We start from the raw sequence: 27,473 nt of genomic DNA, 5'->3' as shown, positions 1-27,473 counted from the left end.
ACTATCATCACTATTAAATACAGATTTACTATCACAATAAAACTATATTTTATTTCATACCATATAGTCAATGAACTTCTTTACTCTGTGGCAGAACTTTTGCAAGGTAAGGGAGGCTTAAGCCACTTTGTTATTTGAGAATCTCAATCTCTTAACAGATGATGACATATGCCAAAGTAGGTTTATCGAATTCTTCTGTATGGTAAATGTTTGTGTTTTTAAAAATAATACTTTTAACATCAGTAATACAATGCAATATAAGTAGGCTATTTACTGGCTATTTAGACGATTTATAAAAAATACCAATCCATAGTGCACTTTGGGAAGTAGGGTCACATGAAACAAAATACAAATTTATTTTAACTGTGTGATAAATGTCTCCTTTTAATCCTGTCTCTGAGACCATATGCAATCTCTTTTGAGCAGAGAATCAAAAGTTTAAGTTTGAGAACCTTTGCGATCCCCTCTGTTTGTTCCAGTCATGTCCCTATGTATCAAGCGATACGTAATGGGTGTCTCTTGCCATAGTCTGGAAGGCTGTCAAAGGTACCATTTTAGGTCGCTGATAATTATTTGAAAATATGAGCTGTAGCAACTCTATTTAATTTATTTCCCCTTATCAAAGGGTACATTGAAGTGGCTCTGGATCAAAATAATTCAACACACAGCAATGCATGTAAAATAAAATTTAAAAAAAACAACTAAAACAACTCCACAGCATCTACCTTTTATTGAAGATCTACTGCACACTAGACACTTTAGGTATATAAATCACATAATCCTCTAAATAAGGTAAAGAAAAGGTTCTGTGGCTGCCAAAAGGTCAGAGAGAGCAAAGGTTTAAATCTAGGTCTCTGCCTCCATCATGCCTAATGACTGAGGGATTGTCCTCAAAATACATTTCTATTTTGTGCCCTATTCTGGCACAGTTATGAGTTTGGCTGTGCTATTTGAAAAAAGAGTGCCTACAACCTTTGGTTGTGGTGTATGATGGCATTAGAGGAGCTCTGAAATTTAGAGACTAAGGATTCTGTTTCCAGTAGTGCAGTGGGTCCTTTATGGAAGGACCATTTAAGACTATAGAATGGAGCTACGGATGTGCAGGCAGTGACCAGAATGTCTTATTCTTTAATTTTCAGTGCTGAGTATTTTCCTCTGCCCAGCTTTGGTAATACTTGCAATGTGAAGCCAGGTATTATTTCTACTTAAGGATTCATATTCTCTTTTAAGTAGTTGTATTTGATAGATTATTAACTCCCTGGGGTTCATCTTTGGAAATTTGTCTTCATTAGATGTGAGGTTATTACAAGAGGGAAAAGAAACAAGAAATTCAAAGATTGCTATTGACTTCTTGAGAGAATGGGGGTAAGATCAATTTTTATAGCTGATTTTGAAAAGACATGCATAACTTTTGAGCCAACAAAATTACGTATATTGCTCAACATTGTCATGCATTTTATTGACAATACAACTAAAAATTTTTTAGTAGATTTTTTTTTTACTCAGCTATTATGAAATAAATTTATCAATAATATGAAGTGGAGTAAGGTTAGCTCTTGCCTTAGATTTAACCCCTTCGATTGACAGGTTAAGTATTAGAACTTTTAATCATTTTGATGAGCACTATTAATGTTGAAATGATATTAATTAGGGTACATGTAGCTACAACATTGTCTTTTCCCAAAGAATTATGGCCAGATGCATTTCCATTTATTTGAGGTTTATTCAATAATTTACCTGTGAACTAATAGAGAATTATGCAGATACTATAAAATATCAAATTTGGGGCTACTTTTTGAGTAATAATGATAACTTTTTGAATACTTACCATATACTGTATACCGTGATGAGTGATTCATAAAGATTATTGCGAATACAACAAATAATTACAAGACAAGCAGTATCATCCTCTCTGTGTGGTTGAAAAACAACAATGTTCAGAGATGTTAAATAATTTGTCCAAGGCCACACAGCCAAGTAAATTGCACAGCTGAGATGTAAACCAGGCTTATGTGAGTGCGAATGTGAAACATATGTCCTTTTCACCATTACACATACCTCTCAATTGGAGCCTACAAATTGTTCAGAGGCTGTGTAGTATAGTGGTTAAGAACGTCAATTCCGGAACCAGACTGTTCTGGTTCAAATACTAGATCTGCTATTCCTGGCTCTAGGGACTTCTACATAGCAATCTTTATTCCTCTGAAGTCTCCACTTGCCCTTGGGAAGCTTATTTAAACTCTCTGTACCTCGATTCCCTCATAAATAGAGTGGAGATGACAATAATACCTATAATACTGGGCCTTTCTGAAGATTGAATAGCTTAATATATCTAAAGTGCTTGCTTAAAACAATGTCTGGCACATAGGAAGCCCTGACTTAGGATAAATATTATTATTATTATTATTCTAGAAAAGTAATGCTACGTGCCAAGTATATATTTCATATTATAAAGAATTATATTCTAGTGCCTTATGCTGTAAGTGATTTGAACATTTGCCATTTTGATCTTAATCCTTAAGAGGTTGAATCAAACCTGTACGATACTTATAAACATAATTGATTAGCATAGGCTAGCCATACTCTTTTCAGTATGGAACTCTGTAGAGAAAGCTGGATTAGGATCTCTGATAGGCAGCATAAAAAGATTGCTATCATTTCCATTTCTTACTCTAGTATCAACTACAGAGATGTAGAACATGTAGGCTTATCTCTTCATGAAACAGACCTCATTGTCTTCATTTGTAGATGCTGTAAAAGTCTGAAAGATCAGCAAACAAGGGGAATTTGCCAAATTAATATGTAGGTTTTTGTGGGGTTTTGTTTTGGTTTTGGCTTTTGCGATTGGTGAAGCTAAACTGTACTCCACAAATATTCTTGTGATTTGGAAGCCATGTAATAATGCTGAACTCTACCAGGGTCAGCTTTATTCTCTACTTGGGCTGGGAAGAGGGGTTCTTAGCTTATCTCTGCTCATATCAGCTGCATGTATACACTTTTACAAACATCTACAACTTTTGTTTTGATGTGCACATTCATTATTTGTAAAGCCCAATACTTGCCAGCTATTCCTGTTTGTGAAATCTGCAGTGTTTGAATTTTGACTTTGCAATTGATCTGTAAAGGAAGGAAAAATGCTTTTTAGGAAAGTAATTTCCGATAGACAAAGCTTGAGCCCGCTGGCTGTATTTTCCATTTTGTAATTGATTGGTCCGTCAATTGGTGAGGGCTTATTTGAAACCAGTGATGTGCCCAGCACTGTACTAAATTAATACAGTACATGAGGCATTAATTCTGTACACAGTGAGCTTTCAGAGAGTGCTGTGGTTAGAGAAACCAGACACATACACAAACATATTAGCAAATAAGAGTTTGTTACACACACACACACACACACACACACACACACACACACACATATGTATATACACACACACACACACACACACACACACACACAGAGGGAATGCATTGCATAGTGCTGCACACAATGTATAGTGAAGTACTAATTTTGACTTTATGGAGCAGAGCAAGTAAAGGTCAGAAGAGAAGAGATTACTATTCCTTAGGGCCAGCCATAGGTCATTTTTGAGGAAGGGGACCTGATGTTTGGGTAGGGTCAGGCTGGTGGAAAGTAGAGGTAAAGATTCCTGTCTTAGCATAAAGATTAGCATGAACACATGGAGGGAAATGCAGAAATGTTAAACATGTAAAAAAATGAAGCTAGCCTAGGAATAATTATTCCTGGCAGTAAAGAAAAGTAAGAGAGGTAGGGTGGGGCAATATTTTGGAAACTCTTGAAAGCCAGGATACTGCAACTATAATTAGCCATGCTCACTTGATTTTGTAGTCTTTTATTATGCTGGTAACAACAATGAGAAAGCAAGACCAGCATGATAGTTAGCTTATGATTTTGCATCCATAGAATCAGTGGTAACTTAAAAGGGGCCTCAGAAGTCATGTACTTCAAGTAGCCAACCATTGTAGGAGTCCTCCCTAAGTTCTGCTTGAACTGTTATAGGGCTAGAGAGCTCACCACTTCCCAAGGAAGCTGGTTTCTTTGTGGAACATGTCCTAATGCTAGCAAGTTCTTTTCTCTTAACTGAAATGTGGTCTACCTTTCTGCTACTTTGTAGATCAGTTCTAATCCTCTTCTTTGGTCCCTTTTCTAGAGTAAGTCTCTTCCTTATTTATAAAGACAGCCATTCAAGCCTTTAAAGATGGTTATATTCACATTCCTTCTCCACTATCTTCCCTCTCATATATCTAGTCTCATTATATTTTTTCTTCTCTTAAGTAGGTTACCCAACTTTGTCATTTGTTTTCCCCCTCATTCACTAGTTCACTCACTCATTCATTCATTCATCCATTGCATGTATACATTATGGAATGTGCCTCCTGTGGTCCAGCCATTGCCGAAATTTTAGAGCTGTATCAGTGAAAATTCCTGTCCTCATGAAGCTTACGTTCTGGTGGGAGGAATCAGACAGCCAACCAATCAATCAATAAATAAATATCAAATAGTAGTAAGTACCTTAGAACAAAGCAAAGTAGAGAAAAGGTAGGGAATTTCAGGGGATGGAGTATAATTTTAAACAAAGTGGCTACAGAAAGCCTCACTGACAATCTCATACTGGAACCAAAGGCCTGCAGAGTGAGGTAGCAAGCTGCATGGGTCTCTAGGAGAAAAACAAGGCAGCAACTGCAGAGGTCTGGAGGGAAGGTTGTGATTGGCTTTTTCAAGAATTAATGATGTCAGAGTGGTAGGAGCAGCATAGGTAGGAAGGAAAAGTAACAGATGTCAGAGAGGTAGTAGGGAGTCAAACTGTGAAAGGACTTTCAGCCATTGTGAAGACTTTGAATCTGACCCTGAGTGAGGTGGAAAGGCATTGAAGGGTCATAGGCAGAAGAGTACTCTGATCTGACTTGGGTTTTAAAAACGTCATTCTTTCTGCCATCTTGAGTATTGTCTGAAGGAGGCATGGCTGGAATAAGGAGGCAGGCTTTTACAATAAACCAGATTAGAGTTGACAGTGGCCTGGACCAGATCTGTAAAGGTGGAGGGAACAAGAAGTGGAGGGATTCTGGATATATTCCTGATAGCAGACTAATAGGATTTGCTGATGGATTGGATATAGCATTTGAGAGACACGTGGTTGCCAGGGATTGGCTCAAACAGCCAAGGATGAAGCAATCATTAACTAAGATCAGAAAGGCCACGAGAGGAGCAGATCTATGGAGAATGATCAGGAGTTCAGTTTCACATCTGTAAGGTTGAGATGGTAGTTTGACATCCACATTGAATAAGAAGTTATATATATACATGACTCTGGAATTTAGGAATGTAGTGCCTACCGGGCATCCAAATTTGAGAGTCATCAGCACCTAGATAATATTCGAAGCTGTGGAAAATGGACGAGATCACCAAAGGAATGAATTTAGATAGAGAAAAGGTCCTGGGGTACTTCAGAGCTTAAATGTCAGGTTGATGAGGATGAGGAGGGTGCATCCAGGGACCTAGAAGGAGCAGCTAATGAGATAGGAGAAGACCAGAAGACAAGGGAAGAAAGCGGTTCCCACAAGGGGAAAAGTGGTCAAATGCTGCTCATGGCATAGGTCAAGTAAGATGAGGACCAAGAACTGACTTTTGAATTTAACAACACAAGATCATTGGTAGCGTGACCTTTACAAGCTGTGTTTCATTGACGTGTTGGGGAGTGATTGAAGTAGACTTAAGAATTTAGTAGAAGAAATGGAGAGAGTGAATATACACAATTTTTCAAAAAAGTTTTGCTTTAAAGGAGATCAGAGAAATAGAGCAGTAGCTGGAGGGGGATTCGGGTGAGTCAAGAGAGAGTTTTTGTTGTTTTCTGTTTTTAAAGTGGGAGAGATTATGGCATGTTTATGTGCCAATGGGAATGATCCAGGAAAGAGGGAAAATTGATCATGCAGATGGGAGAGACAATTACTGGAGAGAGATCCTTAGTGAGAACAGAGATTCAGTGCACACACGAAAGGGTTGGCCTCCCATTGGATTATGAGTTCATTCAAAATACAGAAAGGCAGGCAGAGAGTTAGGAAAACAGAGGTAGATGGGTACATGTGATGATGGGAGCTTTTGAAAAACTTCTTCTGATTACTTCTAATGTCTCCATGAAATGGAAAGTCAGGTCATCAACTGAGAGTGAGAATGTGGGAGAAGTTGGACATTTGAGGAGAGTTGAGAAGGTATGAACTGATTATCTAGGAGAGTAGAAGAAGGAGTGGCTTAGGAAATAGTACAACATGATGGCTGAACAGCACCAGAGACCAATTTAAAATTCATGCTCAAAAATTCAGACTAGTAATCATGGAAATGTGCTTTCTGCAGCCAAGTTCAGCTGTGTGGGAGTGGTCACAAGTAGGCAGGGAGTTCAAGATTTGCCATGTAAGAGGAGAGAGTATGTACAAGATAGTGACTAACCACAGAATTGATATTGGGTAAAGAGATAAAGTCAAGGCACAAGAGGGAGAGAGAAGGGCAGTGAAAATTGGTTGAAGAGATCAAGGAATTGTAGATGCTCATAAGGTGGGAGAATTGTTGAATTGTTCTTCTAGAGAAAGAAAACTAGAAAGAGAAGATGTGGTGGTCAGACAGTGGGATGTTTAAAATAGAAATTAGGGGGGCGCCTGGGTGACTCAGTTGGTTTAGCATCTGACTTCGGCTCAGGTCATGAAATCACGGTTTGTGAGTTCGAGCCCCGCGTCAGGCTCTGTGCTGACAGCTCAGAGCCTGGAGTCTGCTTTGGATTCTGTGTCTCCTCCTCTCTCTGCCCCTCCCATGCTTGGGCTCTTTCTTTTTCTGTCTCTCAATAATAGATAAACGTTAAAAATTTTTAAATAGAAATTAGGGTGGGGTTACAGCTGGAAATGACAAGGTCTGCTGATATAGGGAGGAGGCCAGATCATCACAGCAGAGAGGAGGTCACAAAATTGAGAGAGCAGGGTGTTGAAATTACCACTTTTGTAGATAGTGAGACATCAAGAATTACGGCAGGAGTAATGTTGGAGAGCCAGTGGCAGTAAGCCAGGAGCTAACATCGTTAAGGAATGAGGGGGGCTGACCAGGCAAGAAGTAAGTACATAGGGGGTCAGTGGGTGACTTAGTCTGGTATCTCTCTACCACCAGTAGTAGGCTTTTGAATATCATGTGCCTCACCACAGAAAATAAGTAATATGGATGTTTTGTTTGTCTCTTTGTCTGTTTTTAATGTTCCATTACCGACTTAATGTCCAAATACTGTACTGTTAAATATGTGGAGCCCAGTTTAGAAGAGTTTGATTCTGATTCATATTGCTAAATAGTTTTCTGATCGTGTGTGAGCTTGCCATTCTCACCCTTGTCTCGATATCCAGTGGAGAATTTGCAACATGAAGAAAGGGTTCAGCTCCTGGCTGTGGTATGTATATGGCCTTGGACAAACCGTTTAAACTCTCCAACTTTTCCAACCATTTAAACCAACCAACTTGGTTGGTTACTTCATCAATAAAAGAGGAGAAGTAATATTTGCCTCTTAGGCTTATTGTGAAGGTCGAAGATAATGTGAAAATATCTAGTCATTGTCCCTAGCACTTAATAGGAGCTCAGTTCAAATGTATTTAGTAAATAACTACATCTAGATATTTTGATTGTAAAATACTGCAAAACTGGCCATCTATTCTTTCTGAAAAGAAAATGTCCTTTATGAAAAGAAACTACCACTTGGTAGTTGGTGCATGGTATGTAGAGTTTATGTTATAGATTAGCTCACCAAATCGGGAAATCTGTAAAATGGGTTAATATTGCAATAAAAGTTTTTACTCTACACTCATTAGGTGATTAAGGCAAAAATATTTTCATTGCAATTATCCAAGTTCAGTAAAAAATTTAATAAGGCATTCCCTGCCTTGGGCAGGCTAGCATGAAATTTAATTTGTGCTAATTTGCCCAAAAGTTAGGAAGCAGACGTATTCTGTTTTTAGAATTTGATCCTATGAGAGTGAAACCAGTATTTTCTGAGGTGTCTCTATGCATAGATATGTATTCCTCTATCATCTCCTTCAGGCGATCAAAGAATCACCATGAGCCTCATAAAAATGGATCAACATCAGGTGCTTAGTATCAACTGGGTACAGGCAGGCTCTATAGAAATCGGGAATTTTTATGAGACATACTGAGCATAGTGTGTTTGTGTATTGAATATCTATAAAGGAAAGAGTGATAGAATTCAAGTCAGGTGACCTAGATTCAAAGGCTGCCGCTGCTGGTTATTGCTTGCTTTTAAGCAAGGCCTTATTTTCTTCCTCTGTAAAGTGGGCATGACAGTACCTCATGGGGTCGTCATGTTAGTTGAATAAGGTAATATTTGCTATGAAAGTGTCTGCTATGTTATGTTGGTCAGAGGTTAAGGAATCCAGATTATGCCTTCTGGGGATAGGAAGAGGTTGTCAAAGATAGCATTATCAGGTATCTCCGAGTGATTCTAGGTCATCTCCATCATTTTTCCTTTGACCAGGCTGGAAGACATGCAGGGCTCTTTGAGAAAATTACTCTGGACATGTCAAAGAATCGCTGGTAACTGAGCCACTTCTTCATGGGTTGAGGGTATTTTTCCGTCAGACTGAGGTGGTTAGAGAGTTTCAATGATATTTTAGAGGGTCCGTAAGAACCATTCAAGTGAAGGACTGGCCTGAAGTGTCGTGAGTGTTAAAAGGTGAGAGGACCTTCCAAGACTTCCCTGACCCCAGCTCTCATAAATATCTGGAAACTGAAGCTCAGAAAGGATAGTCATCAGAAAGGAGCCTGCCAGTACCCAGTTGATACTAAGCACCTGATATTGATCCATTTTTTTATGACGCTTATGGTGATTTTTTGATTGCCTGAAGGAGAAGATAGAGGAATATATATCCATGCATAGAGACACCTCAGAAAATACTGGTTTCACGCTCATAGACTCAAATTCTATGAAATGAGTTTAAATTGTAATTACTGTCCATTAAGGCCGAGGAACACTTGGTAAGCATTTCACCCGTGAGAATATTGTTTCAGTCATAGTCTCTGAGCTAGGTAGTAGGTCTTCAATTCTTTCAACCCATTACAACGTCTCAAGGGAGATTGAGAGGCAGATAGCCATGTGTCCCTGTAGAGGGAGAAACTGACCTTCATAAAGGGTTTGGTAAGTGTATTTGAACTAGAGTACCATTGGGACCCGGCCTTGGCACCTGCTGGCATCCAGGATGAGGCAATGGGTGTTATTCTGATAGGCTCCCTGCACTTCACTCCTGACTCCTCCAACCCAGCTCCAGCCCAGACATCCAACATGATCCTTCCATGATAATGAAAATAGAAGCTCCTTAAAGGAGCATCCTTACAAGTTCAGCCACAGAAATAGGTAGATATTTGCATGGATACCAAATCTATGCTTTGCTAAATCTGACTCCCTGGGACATACTTGATCCTTTCTCGTCTTGATCTTCCCTTTGTACAGTTCTCAAGCCAAGGTGGAGACACAAGCCTGCTTACCGGTGTCATTAAAATATGTCTAATGCTGCGGATCTTAAGAAATGATCTCACATGTAACTTTGTGGAATTGACTACAGCATTTGTTTCAAATGCACTTCAAATGCCAAGTGTTAGTCGAGCTTTGCCATATTTGTAATGCTGTAAGAACCCTGCTTTTAGGTTTCGAGACCATCAATAAGTTGCTCCATTGTATTGCTTACTGCCCAACCGTAGCATCTGGGCGATTTGCAGGACTCCTCCAGGGAGCACCTTTGTCACGTTTTGTCATGTGCTTAGAATGTCAACAGAGCCCCCTTTTGGAATGTGTGGGAGATGAATTCCAATGCCACACGGAAGAACGTGTATACAGATATTTCCCCCTGTTTCATTTTATTTTTTGAATCTATACAGGCAACAGCCTCAGATTCCAATCACCACAGGAACAGGTGTTGTGTATCCTGGTGCTATTACTATGGCAACTACCACACCGTCACCTCAGATGACATCTGACTGCTCTAGCACCTCGGCCAGCCCAGAGCCCAGCCTCCCAGTCATCCAGAGCACTTATGGTATGAAGACAGACGGCGGAAGCCTAGCTGGAAACGAAATGATTAATGGAGAGGATGAAATGGAAATGTATGACGACTATGAAGATGACCCCAAATCAGACTATAGCAGTGAAAATGAAGCCCCGGAAGCTGTCAGTGCCAACTGAGGAGTGTTTGTTTGCTGAATTAAAATACTTTGACATTTCACCTCCCCTCCCCCAACAAAAAGTTCTTAAAGAGCCCGCATGCATTTGTGGCTCCACAATTACATCAGCAGAATGGTCTTAATTGTTTCGTAAAGTGTGAGACAGATTAAGTTTTTCCTGATTTTTCATGAACTTGAGTTTTTGTCGTTATTGTTATTGTTGTTGTTGTTGTTTTTTTAATTTAGGTGAAGACATATTAAATATGAGACACCAGGACTTGAAAACTTATCTCAACCCATAGCTGTCTTACAAGTCTTATATTTTTGTCTTACTTTTTTTTTTTTTTTTCTTTTGGATGTTGATAAAGGTTTAAGTTACTGTTTTAGATGGGGTTAAACATTCTCACTCAGGTATGCTGTGCCGGCCTACAGGTTGTGAATGTGTTTTTATTCTGAATTCTTTTAGAGAACAACTAAGGATTTCCTATCGTGAAACAGAACCAGTCCACAGCGTGCGCAGCTGCGTGCAGAGCATATTCAAAAGGCCTCAGAATTCCATTGTTTCCACGTGTAGAGTTCAACTCTGAATGTGCCAAACTTTTTCATAACTTTTGAATCTTAATATTTTGAAAGTCTTAAAGGAGACACTGCAAAGTCTTAGACAATCTTTGGCATCTTAAGATAACACAACAAACCACACATTTTTCTTTTCCAGAAAATGGTAAAGTACTCAGGAATCTGGAGACAAGATATTGTAAGGAATGAACAAGGTTGCCACAGTGCAGGTACCCAATTGTGTTTGCCTCTTGACGTGCCATCCACGTGTGACGCGTTATACCGCGCGCGCACCAGAGCGATCACCACACCAGATACCAACCTGGTGGTCTTCTCTGCCTGAGACCACCTCTCACTACATCCATTATCCCTTTGCCTTTTAACCCTGACATTCAGTCTTAACACGTTTTCTCTTAAATTATTCATTCCAGAATGTCAAGGGTCCACTTACTATTTATTTGAAAAAAAAAAAAAATGTTTGTGGCATTAATTTAATAATTCTTGTTTTTCACCCTCCTTTCCTGAAGACCTTTTCAGCCCCTTTCACCTCCTTCTCCTGCTAGACACAAAAGATGCACACAGTGATTTTATGTCCCCAGCGCATCTGGACGCATTTCTGAAACAAGATACTATTCAATACTTCTACTGGTTTTCAATGTAAACGTATATCTGGCTGCAGGGCTGTGTGTTTGGATACAGGTATAAGGTCTTACACTTCAACAGATATGCCCCCGAGGTTCTCTGTGACCTCAGAAGCTTTGCCAGAATCCCCTCTAATTCAGTTGAGCAGCAGTGGTAGGATCTGCGTCAGCGGTGTTTCCCCAAAATGCCATTCAGCAGCAAGGGTCAGCAGTGGTGACCGCCAGGCAGGAGAGTCCTGCAGCCAAACCCAAAACCCAAGGTTGTGGACCATGGAGGAGGCTACAGTGATGCTGTCACGGGCTGGCATCTTCGCATGGAGTTGCCTTGTCACATCTGGTGCATCTCGGGAGTTTTTTGTTGTTGTTGTTGTTGTTTTGTTTTTTGGGTTTTTTTTGCAAAATCCCCAGGATGCAAGAAGCCACATGACAGCCTCCAGGCAAAGATAGAGGCAAATAGTCATGATACATCCAGAGAATGAAAGAAAACCATAGGGAAGGAGAAGGAGGGGAAATACATTCCCTATATGGGATGTTCCTACTGTTAACTCTGGGGAACGGACGACTTCTGGGGCAGCAGCTGAGCTCCTCTGGCTCACTCCCTCCCTCCATCCATGGCCACATGGGGGGCATGCCTCCCTGTGAACCAGAGTAACTGCACTGGTCACACAAGGATTTCTCTGGAGATGTGCTGATGGGCTGGGAGGCAGTGAGGTTTCATTCCCCATCTCCTAACTCCAGGGAGCTCGGCCATGCCATTTTGACCTTCCTGAAACCAGGACTGACTGTCTGTGGGGTGGGGGAGGGCCTCACCCGGAGTGGTTCAATGGGAAAATGTCAGTTAATGGGACAGTTCACTTCATGGGACAACCCAGAATCTCACCACCAGGACATAGGAACGGCCCCATCAGATTTCTTGAGCCATTTTGTCACTTGGAAGAAAATAGTGTACCTTCATATTTATTTAAAGAGTGCTCAAGGCCATACCTAATAGCAATAAATAGGTCTAGCCAAGATGTTACTGGCTATGTCATTAGCTGGGAGTGCTCTCCATAAGCTGATTAAGGTACTGATAGGAATGTTTTGTTCTTAGTATTGGTTGGGGATTGGAACTTTGTTTTTGTACATTTATTTCAAATGAGGAGGAGGTCATTTTTTTCTCAAAAGAAATGAATATTTATTATTGTTTTACTGATTTCTGTTGATTATATATACCTCTCCTCCTCGCTTCATTCTCAACGTTTTTTCCTTTCTCTTGGACTCTTGCGTTTGCTGTCTCCTCCTCTCTCTTCCTTTTTTATTTTGTCGCATAGGTAGAGTGCTGTATGGCTAGCATTGTATTGTATGTAATTAATTTTGCACAAAGGCAAACATTTAGAATAGTAGGTTAATTTTGTTTGTTTTTTATGACCATGCCAAAATAATATTCTGGGCTGGTGGAGAACAAAGGACTGTTCTTTAGGACTGAAACTTGATTTTGCTTGTAGTTAAAAAAAAAAAAAAAAGAAAAAGAAAAAAAAACAACAAAAAACACACACACTCACAGATGTTGTTTCGTAAGTGTTATAAGCACTGGATATAAATGGTATTTTTTATCACTTCTGACTAATGTGAAACTTGTACGAAAACTACACGAACAAAAGTCATCTGTTTCGACTCGTGTGGGCTTGCCTCACAGTTGCCGGATTTGAGTCATTTTTATGTCTTGTTATTTCATTTATTTATGCAAAATACATGTGTGTATGAACACTTTGTTTTAGCTCCAGCTCTGCCTCAGTACTGGGGTGCAGTCACTTCTGGCCATGTTCTTAAAAGTGAAGGCTATTCAGGAATGATCTGATTGTAAACGTCTCTTTCATTGGGTCAAACGGCGATGCTGTATTTGAATCTAAATTCTGTGCATAAGCAGTTTACTCTATTTATTAGCCAAGTTTGGCTCTAAATATCCATGGAAATTAAGAATGACAATCATAGGGATCACTTCGTTTTATTTTCAGTGGGGCTTAAACAAAGTTTTTATGACTCTACCATCTCATTTTAGATTTTTCTAATTGTGTAAATATAACATAGAAATAGAATTTATTTTTGGTTCATGAATACGTAGTGAAATATAAGTTACGTATTTCCTTTTTGTTCTCTCTCCGTATACCTTGGTCCAGACTAGAAGTTGACGAGTCAGTGTACCTCATGGGGATAGTGAACTAGCAGCCGCGGTGAGAGAGCAGTGTTCCACCCGCAGCTGGGGAAGCAAAACCCTTCACTCGGGTTCCCAGGCAGTTTAGAACCCACTGTCCACAGGCTCAGACTTTTACTTATTTTTTTCTCATAGAAAGTCGATGAATTGATTATACTAAATTTCCAGTACAGCTGGGGAAGAGTCAATTTGCTTTTGTAAATCCACATAAATCTTCTAAGGTAGTTCTGTGACCATTTACTAGCAAGAAGCATGAATGCCTCCGAGATTGACCATTAATAAAAGTCCTACCATGCCAATTAGATTAAAGAATGCTAATCAACTGTTTTCAGTGCTTCCTATTTCACAGTATCTTCACATCAAAGAAAAACCATCTCCATGTTGTTAAAGAACTTACAGGATCAGGATTTTCCTTGTCACTTAGGATAGGGACACTGGCGCACAATCCTCTCCTAAAAAAAAATGGACCATATGGGACAGGAAGGAAGGAAGGGAAAGGAAGGAAGGAAGGAAGGAAGGAAGGAAGGAAGGAAAGAAGGAAGGAAGGCAGAGAAAGGAAGGGAGAGAGAAAGAAAAGGTCAATCCATGGACAGGAGCAGCCAGGCAGGCGGTTTCTCTATTTCCTTGGCAGAGGCGATGCAGTACCTTCTCCAGGAAGGTAAGAAAGTTATGTCGTTTTCACGTGTATTCAGCTCAGTCTTCCAGGAGCACATCAGTCTGCTTCATTTGGTGTTTGAGACTCGCCAGCCTTGTCCTCAGGCCCGATTCATTATGCCAGGGTCCTGACACAGTCTCCCAGGCCAAGTTCTAAATTGAGGTGTGGGCTCACAGTGCTGTTGAGCTTGTCAAATTCTGGCCTCCCCTGCACATTAGCCCCACTGGAGCCTGGGGTGTTTGAAAAGGGTGTGATCACTCTAGGGCTGAAATTAAAGGCTTCTTTCTTTTCCTTATGAAGCCGGGCTGCTTCTTCGGAGCACACCCTCCCAAGCCAGGAGCACCAGGCACTAGCTGAAAGCAGGGATTATTCCGAGGAAGCCCATCTACCCCCAGTAGGAAGGCAGCCTGGTCACTTGAACACCACAGGCAGAGGCTGCTTCTCCCAATTTACTCATTCTGCAAAGAGCTGACCTCGACCTACTCATTAGGGAAAGGAGAAAGAGTCACTTAGTAGTTTTAAACCATATGAGAAGTCCTGTTCCAAGTGCCAACGACTACAACGAATGCAGCTAGAGGAATGTATTGAAATTATTACTGGGTCTTCCTTTCTAATGAGAAAAATGACAAAAATGGTTGCTGTAGCCTTGCCTGATTTTGTACACGTTTGTCCAAGGACTGAGTTGGCACTGAAGCTCACTTCTCAAAGTATAATAATATTGTATGACCTCATCTGTCCCTTTACAGAAACACCTGCATCATTTCCTTAAGCCATCTGCCCCCTGACATGTCTTCTTCCTTAATAAACAACTTCTATCTGTTACTCCTGCTGATGACGTTCTGTTTCTGATGCCATATACTGTTGAGCGTAACCCTCTGCTAATATCGTTGCAAATATCGATACGCAAGCACATTTCCTTTTCATCCCCATCCCATCTTTCCTTCTGGGGACAGATTGCTTTCCAAAAGCTCATGAACAAATAGTGGGAATGCTGGTACCTTTGGGGCAGGGCTAGAGGAGGGGGTGGGGGTGGGGGACAGAAAGGTAATGCTGAGTTCAGATACTCTTCCGATTGGAGTCCGTGGCTATATGAACGCTTGACGGTAACTCAGTGACATATCTTGCTCAGTAGTTTCTTATTCCTGAAGAACCACAAGCATAAGGTGAGGCCTCAGTGCTGGTGCTCTTGGAGTATGGGGAATGTGCAAATATTTAACTGTTTTGTATGCTGCACATTGCAGATCTGCTCATGTGCATTCTCCGTTCGTCTTCCTTTGTCATACGTGTTTTTGCTTTTTTTTTTTTTTTTTTTTGGAAAGTGCAGTCTTTATTGTACCCTTCTTCAGCTTGTAGCAAATTAGAATGCTTAGCATTTATGTTCATTCATTATTGTATTTGCCATGTAAAATTTTTATTACCTTAGACAAGCTTATAAGCTGTTACTACATAACTTATCTTACTGTAACTCTTTTATTTCCCGACCTTGTAATTTGTTTGTGATGTATATTGTGAGATTGTATTCTATGTTAATTTAATCAGCACAATTCACTGACATGCTGGACTGACATGCTGGCTGCTGTTTCAAAGTGTAAAGTTTGTGTAGGGCTGTTGGGACAACTGTGGCTTGTTGTTGAGGTACTGTGCAACACTGCGGGTGTGGCCCTTAACGATGCTAAGGGCATTCACTACACCCTCGAGCAAATTTAACTGCAGATTTTCTTTGTAGAAATTCTATGTATAACGCAGGTACCTACTTGGCCCATGGCTGGTAACTATTTGGGCAATTAGAAAAACAAAAAAAACAAAAACCATAAAAACTAGTGTCTATTGCTGCTTTGAATATGTTTGAAAGTCTGAAAATGTAAATAATTTATCAAAAAAAAAATCTTGTACAGTCCAGTGTAAAGTTTTTAAATGACCTTAAGGGTTACCATCACATCTCTCTCACACTCTCCTCTTAATCATGGAAAAAAAAGTTTGCTAAGGATTAAAGAAATGGGGGAAAAAAGAATATCTTCAAATTTAAAGGAATGAATCATTGTTCTTAGCTTTGTTGCATACACACATTTCTTGGATTTCGTTGTGCAGTATTGACGTGAGATAAAACTCAACATTGAATAATCTTTCAGTGGTACTTTTCAAAGTCTTCCCCTCCTCTGCCTCATAATTAAGGGAAAAGACAAAATTGAAAGACGCACTGTCTTTATCTATCCTGGTGTACGTTGGCACCTTAGCTACTTTTTTTTTTCTTTTTGCACAAGGTGCTTTCCTGATATGTTAAACATGCCATCTTTGGGTGATAATGTATATGCCATGAAGGGGCCCCGGCCCCTCAGGGGAGTGTCTATAAGAACCTGCCTATTTATGCTCATTTACCTCAAGACTGTCCTCTCTACCCTTAATCTAGTCGTCATCACTCCATCTTTTGTACTGCTGTTGACACTTACAAATTAAAGATAAATTTTGTTTTATGACCTCTGTGTACGGCCTTGTCTGTGCCCTGCAAAGTGTTCCCACCATGGAGCCCGGTAAGCCCCAGGCTTGCCCCCACCTGCTGCTGGAGCCTGCAGAGCTCTCCCTCTCCCTGCCCTTGCTTCTGCCCTGCTGGGAGGTAGGTCCCAGAAAGCCTCCAAACCCCTGAGAGCCTGGAAAGACTTGCCTGCTTTTTTCACTGTGGAGCATACACTGCTGTAGCAGGAAATGCTTGTGGATTGAGACGGTAGGAACAGGATCCAAGGTGGATTTTTGTCAAGAGAAGATGAGAGAGAATGTCACTTCCTATTTGCCTGACTTCTGCGTGACAGTGAAACAGTTTATAGAAGCTCCCAGCATCCTGGGGTATGAACAAATCTCAAGGGCCAGCCTCTCATCTGACACCAGCCTCCACAAGCCCAGCAGCCAAGAGTGGAAAATGCCACACTTCTGGAACCTTTGCCTCCACGGTGGTTGGGAGCAGTTGGCTGATTATTTCTCAGTCGCTTCTGCCTCGGAGGAGGAGAGCTCCCATCCCGTTGTGCAGACCGGAGCTGGACCCGGCGTGAAACTCTGCTCCAAATGATACCAGCTCCTAAGAGTCTAAGGGATGGAGGTGGGGTAGTGGGCTGAAGGAGCCAGCCCAGCAAGGAGACTGGCCAAACCAGCCCCACCAGTGCTGTGGATGCCAGAGGTTAGTTACCAACACCCGAAGAGAGAAACAAAGGGTGGGGTGGGGGTGGGGGGTGGCCAGCAACTTCTTTTTTGGTATTTCCTATGAAAACTGAGTCGTTGGAGAAACGACAAGGATTTGTGGAACTTTTCTTTATCACAATCAAATCGTAAGTTTGGTACAGCTGTTAGAAGGCCTGAAAGCTTAACTTTCCACGGCCCTCCTTCCTGGTGTGGGTCCTTCAAAGGCCTGGTAAACATAGGGCAATGCTGTGGAGTCAAACCAACCTGGCTCTGCCACTTGCCTGCTGTGTGATCTTCCCCAAGTGACTCCAGAGTTTTCTCCTCTGGAGAATGGGGTGAAAATCCCTACCTCTCAGGGCTGGGGGAATTAAATAGCACGAACAGGCCTGCACACAGAGCGCATGGAGAAAGCCTGCCTCCGTTGATCAGAGGATGTCTGAGCCGGGGGTGGGGTGGGGGGTGGGGTGGGGGGGGGAGCATCAGTGTCACTGGCGGAGCAGAGTGAGGGGCTTGCCTGAGGCCTAACTTCCTGGTCACAAATGGTCACACAACCTTCCTCCCAGCTGGCGCCCGGGGCCCCAGGTGTTCTCCTTCCCAGGGCACCCTTGCTACTGCCTCGGGTCTTCTTTCTAAAACACAGATCTGCTCCGTCTCCCCTCTCTTCTCCTCTCTTAAAGTCTCCCGGCTCTCCAGAGCTGACCGGGCCAAATCCAAACTTTCTCCCCACACGGTCCTGCGTCTGCGCACCTGCTGGCCTTGTTTTCTGCCCAACACGCCTGCAGCTTCTCCCCCTACCCTCGCACCCCTCAGCCTGTCCTCCTCCCTGGGGCTCTCACTTCTCCCTTCACGTGGATACATCTGTCCCCTTGTCTCTTTGGGGAATTCCCACTCGTCTCTCAAAGCTCACCCTAGATACCACCACCTCATCAGGCCTTGCCTCGTTTGCCAGTTTCAGGCTCTCCCTCAGGGCTCCCAGGGCACACTGAAATGACCTCTAGGACCGAGTTTCCTGCATTGTAACAATTTGTTTCTGTGTCTATCTTTTCTGCTAGATGACGGGCTCCTGAAACCAAGGACTGTGCCTTGGCCCTCCCAGCTTCCAGCACAGTGCTTGGCGTATAGTAAGTGCTCAATGCTGTTTGTGGAATTAATGTGTGAATGGGGGCAACCTGGCCTCCGTGCGTGGTCTAGATGCCTGTGATTATCAGGGTCTTAGATGGTGGGGATGAGGGAGCCTGTGTAAGTACCTTGGCACTAGTCTCTTTATCTGGAGGAAAATCTTAGTTAAAACATCTCTGATCGTTCTGTGGGAGCCATTGCCAGTCAGCATGATGGGTTTTCCTGGTCAGGCATTAAGAACCCCCATGCTTTGGGAAGGACCCACACTATTGGACGGTCAAGTTTCCAAGCCTAGAGCCACTGCTGTGTCCTTCCTGTGGGTATCGGAAGGACAGAACAGAAAGAGGAAGTTTTATTGGTTTGCCCTACTCTTCCTTTGACATCGAGGGATCTAAGAATGCCCTCCACTCTGCCCAGGTTCCAGGGGTACTGGGATGCCTGGCCCCTGGGCCCTCATCGTGGGAAGAGAGGGAAACGTAGCTGCTCTACCTGCTGAGGAGAGCAAGGCGGTGACCGTGCAAGGTGTTCCCTTAGTATTCTCTCCCTCTTTGACCGAAGAAACCCATGGTCCAGGGAATAAGTGGCTCCTCCCCTTACTAGTGCTCTGGAGTCTTGCGTCCTCAAGATGTGACCACAGATCAGCAGCAGCAGCATCACCTGAGACACAGGACAGCACCACGTGGGCCCCCCTGAGTAGCAGGGTCTGGCACGCAAAACACGCTGATAACAATTACCCACCTCTTCTTAGTCAACAGTGCACCATGGGATGGAGGCGTTAAGAATTTTTGTCCTCATGTGACCCAGTGTCACACAGAGATTAAGTGGCAGTGCTAGAACGCACACTCGTTCTAATTCGAAACACGTATTGCACACGGCTCCCAGTAGTCCGTGGGGATTGCCTGTAGTGGTGCGGCCCCGGATCTCGACCGCGAGTACTGCCGGGTGTCACAGGCTGTATCACCGTGGGAACACTCGGGCATACGGAGGGACAGCGGCCTCTGATATTTCCAACACTCTAATTCCCTGCTGTGGCTCAGCCTTGGTGACCGGCCCTGACTGAGGTCCAAGAAAGACCCAGGCCAATAGGATAACTCACTTAAGCCCTTGTACCACAGCCCCCTCTGTCCTTTGTCCACCTACCGCCAAGTAGCTGTTGAGAAGATCGGCAAGGAATTAAGTGCGTGGATTCTGGGAGTCGGAGAGACAGAGGGAGATACCCAGTAAAGAGAGTGATCAGGAAAGGTGTCTGAGCCACCTGTCACCTTGGCATTAGATCCTAGAATCATATGTGGATTATTCATTCGCTAGGCCTTATAAACCCACCCCCTGGCAGGCAAGACTGACCCTGCCCCGTCTCTCCTCAGTCACTAAGACTGTGAGCTCTGTCTCTGTGACCCGCTCTAATAGTTTATCCAGTTTCCACCCCGTCCTCCATTCCCACCCTACCCCGTCTTCATTGCCGCACAGAGGGGTCCTCCTCTCAGAGTCAGTCATGGCATAAAACACACATGGCAAAGCCCAAACTGTGTGCACTCCTGCAGGCTTTTCCTCATGCACGCTGGCCCCGATCCACCTTGCCGGTCCACAGCCCATCACGCTGCCAGCGTGGGCACATTGCACATTCACCTGTTCACGCTACGCTCTGAATTGTCTCCATGTACCTGGAGGTTCCTCTCTCTCTTCTCCAGCCACCATCACCTCGCATACGTCAGAGCTCAGCCTGAATGTCACCCCCTGTGGGAAACCTCCTTATACCCAGAAAGTGAGAATTGCAGACGCTATATGATTGCATTTGTCATGTGTCACATGCCAGCCCTGGCACGTAGCAGGTACCTAACAAATGTGTGTCTTTACGAAGAAATGAAAGAATGAATTCTTTCTCTTTGAGTTCAAAGTATTCCAGGCTCTGCCAGTGGCTATTTTTTTTAAGCCTGCTCTCCTAACTCCATGGCTTCTAGATCTCCACATTTATCAGACTGTCAATGTGTTTCCCCACGTCTTTGGGCTTTTGGTCAGTTCATGCCCCTGTTTCAATTGTCCTTCCCCCCGTATCCTTCTTTCCTTTAAGGTCCAACTCAAAGTCTGTCTCCTTCGACAACCATGACAAAATCTTAAGAGCAGAAATACTACCAGCATTCCATTTGGCCCTGACCCACAGCTCTGAATATTGGGTCTTCTTTTCTCCATTTCATAGAAAAGAAACAGAAACACACAGAAGTCAAGTGGCTTGCTCAGGGTCTCCCAGTTGGTCAGAATGGATTCTTCCACCTCTCAGATTTCTCCAGCCCAGAATGAATCTTTCTTTCCCTCTAGGTTAGTTTCTCAACCGTTTTTTCTTCCCACTATCACCACTTAAGGGGCCTCTTTAGACATCCCTTCCACAGCCTCCCACCCTTCAAGAAATGTAAATACCACAAAATACTATCTGCTTGTGTACTCTATTGATATCTGTGCTTTATTCATTAAAAAAAAAAAAAAAAAAAAAAAAGATTCATCACCCCCTAAGAACCAATCTTTCCCTTTTGGGGGCATGATCTTGCCCTCATGGAGGAGGCAAGCTCTCTGTCAAGTTCGCTTTGAGGTTTGACCCTTATCATTGAGTTTGTAACTGGCTCCCTACTATATTGTGAGTTCTGTTCTGGTTACGGTGGCTTAGTAACAATTTCCCCCAAAACAACCATCTGTTATCCTCACAAAATCTGTGAGCTCACCGATTTGAATGGGGCACAGAGGAAGGCCTTTCTCCATTCCACACTGTCGGGGACCTTATCTAGGAGACTCCAAGGCTGAGGCTGGAGTAAACAGAGGCTCCTTTGCTCTCGCACTTGGCACTGAATGCCAGCTGCTGGTTGAAGCGACTGGCCAGAATACCTACACGGGCCCTCTTCCTGTGCCTTGGGCTGCCTTACAACATGGTGGCTGGGTGTCGAGGCTGAGCAGCCCGGGAGCAAGACAATCTTCTTTCATGGCCAGTCCCAGAAGTCCTACAGTGTCACTCCCACTGTGCTTTGTCAGTGTCACAAAGCCGCACCCAATTCAAGGGGAGGGGTAATTAACTCCACCTCTCGGTGGGAGAGTGATAAATGAGGTTCTTAATAGTGTATGGGACTGGAGATGTTGTAGTAGCTACTTTTGGAAAATACGATCTGCTGATCTGTGACCCTTGTGCCCCTCCTCCAGCCACCACTCCATCTTCATAGGGCCTTGCACATGGTGTAGTTTTGGTATAAGTGCATGAAATGTATTTGGATGCCCTAAGTGGAGAGGATGAAGCCCCAGATCTTGGTCCATCCCTGCCATTACCAGCATGTGGTTACCATCGTCCAGAGATCCTGGAGAGGCCAGTGGTGGGCAGGAAGCTTACTGATGCACCACGGTACCCTAGAACAAATGGTGAGTAGCAAGCATTACGAGATCCCGAGGAATAGTTCCTTTTTTTCCTCTCAGGGGCAGTCCAGTTATTTCTGGAAGTGTTCACACCAGTTAAATTCCTATCTATATACATACATTATATATGCAAATATGTCTATAGACAGATATATATGGATAGACAAATAGATTGATCGATATACATACATACATACATAGAAAGTGAGAGAGTAAGTCACTCAGAGTATTTGCAATAGAATTTGACCTATATTCATTTCTTGAGAAGCCTGTCGAAGAAACTAATGTTGTCACTAACCAGCAAAATACTGATCACTCCCTCTTTGGCAATATTCTTTCTATTTGTATTGATATTTTGTCTACACTACTATCATGAATACAACAAAAGATGTTTTTAAGTGACAGTAATCAATACTAGGAGCCATAAAGTATATATGAGAATAATTTAGTTTTTTTCATGCTCAGGAAATAATAGTTTTGATGTTCTAATAGTCTCAAGTATGGCCTACATTTTTAATCAAACCCAGAAAGTTAGGTTGAGGAAAACAATGTCAGCCTTAAAACAATTTATTAAGTTTGGACTTTGGATTAACAATAATCAGCTAATGGATATTATTATATACTCAAACTAGGTCTAAATAAGCAAGAATATTTAGTACATTCTTTTATTTGAATATTATCAATAATTCTGTTTTGAAGTATTATTACACATTAATTTTAATAAAAACTCAGTATTTTCATAAGTGTTATTGTATGAAAAGAATAAATGAGGCTGGATTTGCAAAGTGTTGAATTTGGACATATTTTTGGAAATGAAAGAAGCAGTAATGTTATTAATGAACATCGTGGGCAGGTAGGAAAGTTAGGACAAAACAATTATAAAATGAATGCAGAAGAATAGTCAGGATTCTGATTCATGGACAAACCAGTTGTTCATTCATGATGTGACACACTGCCCTGATTCTAACCCTATTAGAGTAAATTTAATTGCAAAAAGTACCCATTTATTCTGTATTTGGATAAAAACCTTTATGAAATCATTTAGATGCATTTATAACACACTGAAAATTTTTTTAATGTTTATTTATTTTTAAGTGAGAGAGAGAGAGCACGAGCAGGGGAGGGGCAGAGAGAGAGAGGGAGAGAGGGAGACACAGAATCCAAAGCAGCCTCCAGGCTCTGGGCTGTCAGCACAGAGCCTGATGCGGGGCTTGAATCCACAAACCATGAGATCATGACCTGAGCTGAAGTCAGACGCTTAACCGACTGAGTCACCTAGGTGCCCCTATTGCACACTTTTTAAAAAAGGAACTCACTTTAAAAGGGCACTTATTTATTAAAACTGAGGGGCTCCTGGGTGGCTCAGTCGGTTGAGTGTCCGACTTCGGCTCAGGTCATGATCTCGCGGTCCGTGGGTTTGCGCCCCGCATCGGGCTCTGTGCTGACAGCTGGGAGCCTGGAGCCTGTTTCAGATTCTGTGTCTCCCTCCCTCTGACCCTCCCCCGTTCATGCTCTGTCTCTCTCTGTCTCAAAAATAAATAAAAACGTTAAAAAAATTTTTTAAAAATAATAAAACTGAAAATAACAACACCTGTGCACTATATTGGTTTGAGCCACTGGAGAATAAGAGGTAAATTCACAACCAGCCATCTCTCCTTAGGCCTGGGTCTGGGAGCACCTTTGGTTCTCCACCTGCAGAAGTAACCTGGACCCTGCATGAATTCCAGGAAGCAGGTAGTTGATGTACTAGGGGATGTCAGCCAAGCAAGCATACTTGCCCTGGACAGAGCTATGGAAAAGACAAGTGGTCTGGACCTTAAATTGTGTCAGATAAGACATACCAAGGGATAAATACTGCAGCTATAAATACAACTCAAGAAACTGGATCATTTTTCAGGCTGTTGAATTTCAAATGCCTGCCAAACAGAGTGCAATATCTGGGACTATTTCTGCAGCTCTACTGCAAAGAGTGGCTAAAGTCCAATTAATGTAACTAAGAAAATCTGGGAAGTGAGGACCAGAAGAGTTAAATTGCCCAATCAAAACTTGGAATTGAAATTAATTTCACAAATGTTAATATGTTTGGAGGAAACTCAATTTAACCCTGAATTTCAGTCAACTCCACAATGATAGACTAAAGAGATACAGGAGACACTAAAAAAGGTTGAATATTGGTTACCTCTGTCGCAATCCTAGGGGCCACACCACTCAAATATATGAATTGCATCAAGTTTTCTGATTGGCCTTCTTGCGGGTGGGGGGGTGGTGGAGATAATTCAGAGAGTTGAAGTCATCTGGGAAACCCCCTCTTCAAAGCAAAACAAAGCAAAACAAAAACCCACAAAGCTTTAGAGAGGTCAGGTATTGCATTATTTAGATTTCATTGATTATAAATGACAGAAATCTGATTTAAGTGGTTTCTGTACCCCAAAGGGATTTAGTGGCTTATGTAACTAAAAAGGTGCATAGATAGCATGGCTTCAGGCATGGCTGAATACAGGTGTTGACAGGGGAGCCACGATTTTGTATTTTTGTGTCTCTGCTCTCCTCCAGGTAGTCTCTTTCCATGAGATATTCCTCTGCGGCTGCAGACTTACATTCTCTGTTTTAATTTCTTCAGAAAGAGGGCTTAGAGAGCTGCTTCCTGGTTTTTCAGTTTGAAGAATTAAGGACAGATTTCTTACTCTGAGTCCACACATTGTATACGTTGTATACTTTGCAGTCCGAGCTCACAGCTTGAAACCTGTAGAAGATTATGACCATTTTTTTTCTTTGCTGCATTAGTTATTTTCCTTGTAGGTCAGAATTTTATGTAGCTTTTTTCTTTCATTTATGAAGTTGTCTATGTCATTAGTAAATCACGAATTTAACTCTTCCATTTATGTAGCTCTCCTCTCGGTATGTTCAAGCACACTAGTCGTTTATCAATTTTATCTTCTCGAAGAACTATTTTCTGTTCCAACATAGATCAGTTGTTTGATGGCCCTGCTGCACAATTTTGGTCTTGGGCTCTTCCTTCTCCGTCACACTGCATACGTATTTCTCTGGTGTTAGATACATTGTTTCCTAGACCCCGTGTCTTTTTCATTGTTTACTCCCTTGTTTTGGCGGAGTGCATCTCCCAGGGGCTTCTTGGGAAAGGGTGTCTGATGGGTACTTGTGTTTTTGAGACATTGTCTAAATATCTTTATTCTGCTCTCATACTTTGTTAATAATGTGTTTGGATAGAATTCTAGTTTGGAAACTATTTCGGGTTAAACTTTTGAAAGTATTGCTTCATTGTCTTCTTAGCTTCCAGCAGACAGGGCTATTGAAGTGTCTAAGGCCACACTGATACTTGTTCCTGGGTATGAAACACTCCCCCCCCCCCCCCCCAGCTTGGTGTGGGTACGCATTTATTTATGTATTTATTCATTGTACTGTACTAGGCACTCTCCTTCAAACTGGAAATTCATAGCCTTCAGTTCTGGAAAGTCACCTTGAACTATTTGGGGATTTTCTCAGACTTCACTCTTAGTCTTTCTCAGGAACTCATAGATTCACGTGTTGAAAGTTCTGATGTGGTCTTAATTTTATTTCTTCTTTCCAGAGTTTGTTTCTTTGTATTTTTGCTTTATGTTTTGGGAGAATAGCCTCAACTTTATCTTCCACGTACGTATCATTTGAGGTTGTTGTTTTTTTTTTTACTTCTGTATCATACGTTTAATTTCCAAATGCTTTTCTTTGTCCTCCAAAAGTTTCTTTTCTCATAGCATCCCGGTTTTGTCTCATGGAGACTATAACTTTTCTTATCCCTCTGAAAACGGTGAGGATACTTACACATTTCTTCTCCTTACCTGATCACCGTTTCATTCTAATTGCTTCATTCATTCAACTTCTATTGGACATTTACTATATGCCAGGTGGCTAAGAACTTGGGATAATTCAGGAAACAAAACAAACATCCCTGTCCTTGTGTGGCTGCATTTGGTGGCTTATTTTGTTGTCTTTCTTTAATATTAGAGAACTTGCGGGGCGCCTGGGTGGCTCAGTCGGTTGAGTGGCCGACTTCAGCTCAGGTCATGATCTCGCGGTCCGTGAGTTCGAGCCCCGCGTCGGGCTCTGGGCTGATGGCTCGGAGCCTGGAGCCTGCTTCCGATTCTGTGTCTCCCTCTCTCTCTGCCCCTCCCCCGTTCATGCTCTGTCTCTCTCTGTCTCAAAAATAAATAAAACGTTAAAAAAAAAAAAGAAAAAAAAATATTAGAGAACTTGCTAATGTGTTTGGTGAACCTCAGTTCTCTGTCCATGTTTAAGAGTAGGATACAAAAAACCCAATGGGAAGTTGTATGTAGGAGAAAGAGCTTGTCATTTATCTTTGCTCTAAGTGACATGGCTGGGCTGTTTTCTTGGAGAACTTCTGATGTCAGCATGTCTATATCTTCCCTAAGGTTCACCCAGAAAAGATCTTTGAGCACCCTGCCCGATAATTCTAAGCCTGATGGCCAGCCTCATGCAGACAAAGCAGGGAAATGTTTGGTCCATTCTGTCCTTTTTCAGGCTGATGTCTAGAGATTCTCTGGTTTACCCCTTGTAAAGACCAAGTTTCCAGTCTTCTGCTAGACTGGGGAGAGTCAGTTACTGTGCAGAGTTAGGGAAAGGATTCATCTGCCTCTCAACCAATTCTTCTATTTTAGCCTTACCTTTGTACTTCCAGAGACCTCAGAGCCTGTAGATGCTAGAGCTAAGAGTGTTGTGTTAATAGAAGTCATGTTGCTTCTGTGGTTCCCAACTACTGGCTTAGGCTTTGGCTTGCTGGGCTGCGAAATCCATTGCATTTCACTGTCTGCTTTCCACCATCTAAAATTTTAGTGCTACAATCTTCTCTACTGTTCCCTTTGTCCTCTGGGTTTCTGCCTTTAACAATATCTCTTTAGAAATATTTTAGTAATGTTTTAGGAGAAAGCAAAGCTAAAATGTATGTGTTCATTCTGACATTTTCAGCTGTCCTCTGAATCCTTAGTGGATTTTTTTTTTTTTTTTTTTTTTTTTTTTGAGGATGAAGAAATGAAAGCTGTTTTGTATCTACTGTGGACCAGATACAGAGCTGGACATTTTTTTAAGTTTTTATTCAAATTCTAGTTAGTTTACATCTACAGTGTTATATTTAGTTTCAGGTGTATGTTACAGTGTTTCAACATTTCCATACAACACCCTGTGCTCCTCTAGATAAGTGCGCTCCTTAATCCCCATCACCTTTCACCCGTCCCCAAACCCACCTAGAGCTGGGCATTTTTACTTACACTATTTTTTTAACGTTTATTCATTTTTGAGAGACAGAGAAACAGAGCGCGAGCTGGGGAAGGGCAGAGATGGAGACAGAATCCAAAGCTTTCGGCACAGAGCCTGACGCAGGGCTCGAACTCACTGACAGCAAGATCATGACCTAAGCCGAAGTTGGATTCTTAACCGACTAAGCCACCCGGGTGCCCCTTTACTTACACTATTGAGTTTAATCCTCATGGCAATGAATCCTTTGGCAATGGGAAGAAAGGCTCCTGGAGATTA

General features: G+C 42.2%; 1 protein-coding gene across 14 annotated transcripts in view; it reads left to right on the top strand.

The window, feature by feature from the left end:
* SOX6 (SRY-box transcription factor 6) overlaps positions 1-16,726 on the top strand; it is a 377,057-nt gene extending 360,331 nt beyond the window's left edge. For all 14 annotated transcript variants that reach the window (XM_042907314.1, XM_042907313.1, XM_042907310.1 and 11 more), the window contains one exon: positions 9,932-16,726. In XM_042907314.1, coding sequence (XP_042763248.1) covers positions 9,932-10,235 — 304 coding nt within the window. In that variant the 3' untranslated portion in view covers positions 10,236-16,726. The remainder of the gene's footprint in view (positions 1-9,931) is intronic.
* Positions 16,727-27,473: the final 10,747 nt, after the last annotated feature.

The sequence above is a fragment of the Panthera leo genome, chromosome D1, assembly GCF_018350215.1.
Source record: "Panthera leo isolate Ple1 chromosome D1, P.leo_Ple1_pat1.1, whole genome shotgun sequence".
Lineage (NCBI taxonomy): Eukaryota > Metazoa > Chordata > Mammalia > Carnivora > Felidae > Panthera > Panthera leo.
Note: the sequence above shows the minus strand (reverse complement) of the source record. Positions and strands in the feature narration are given on the sequence as shown.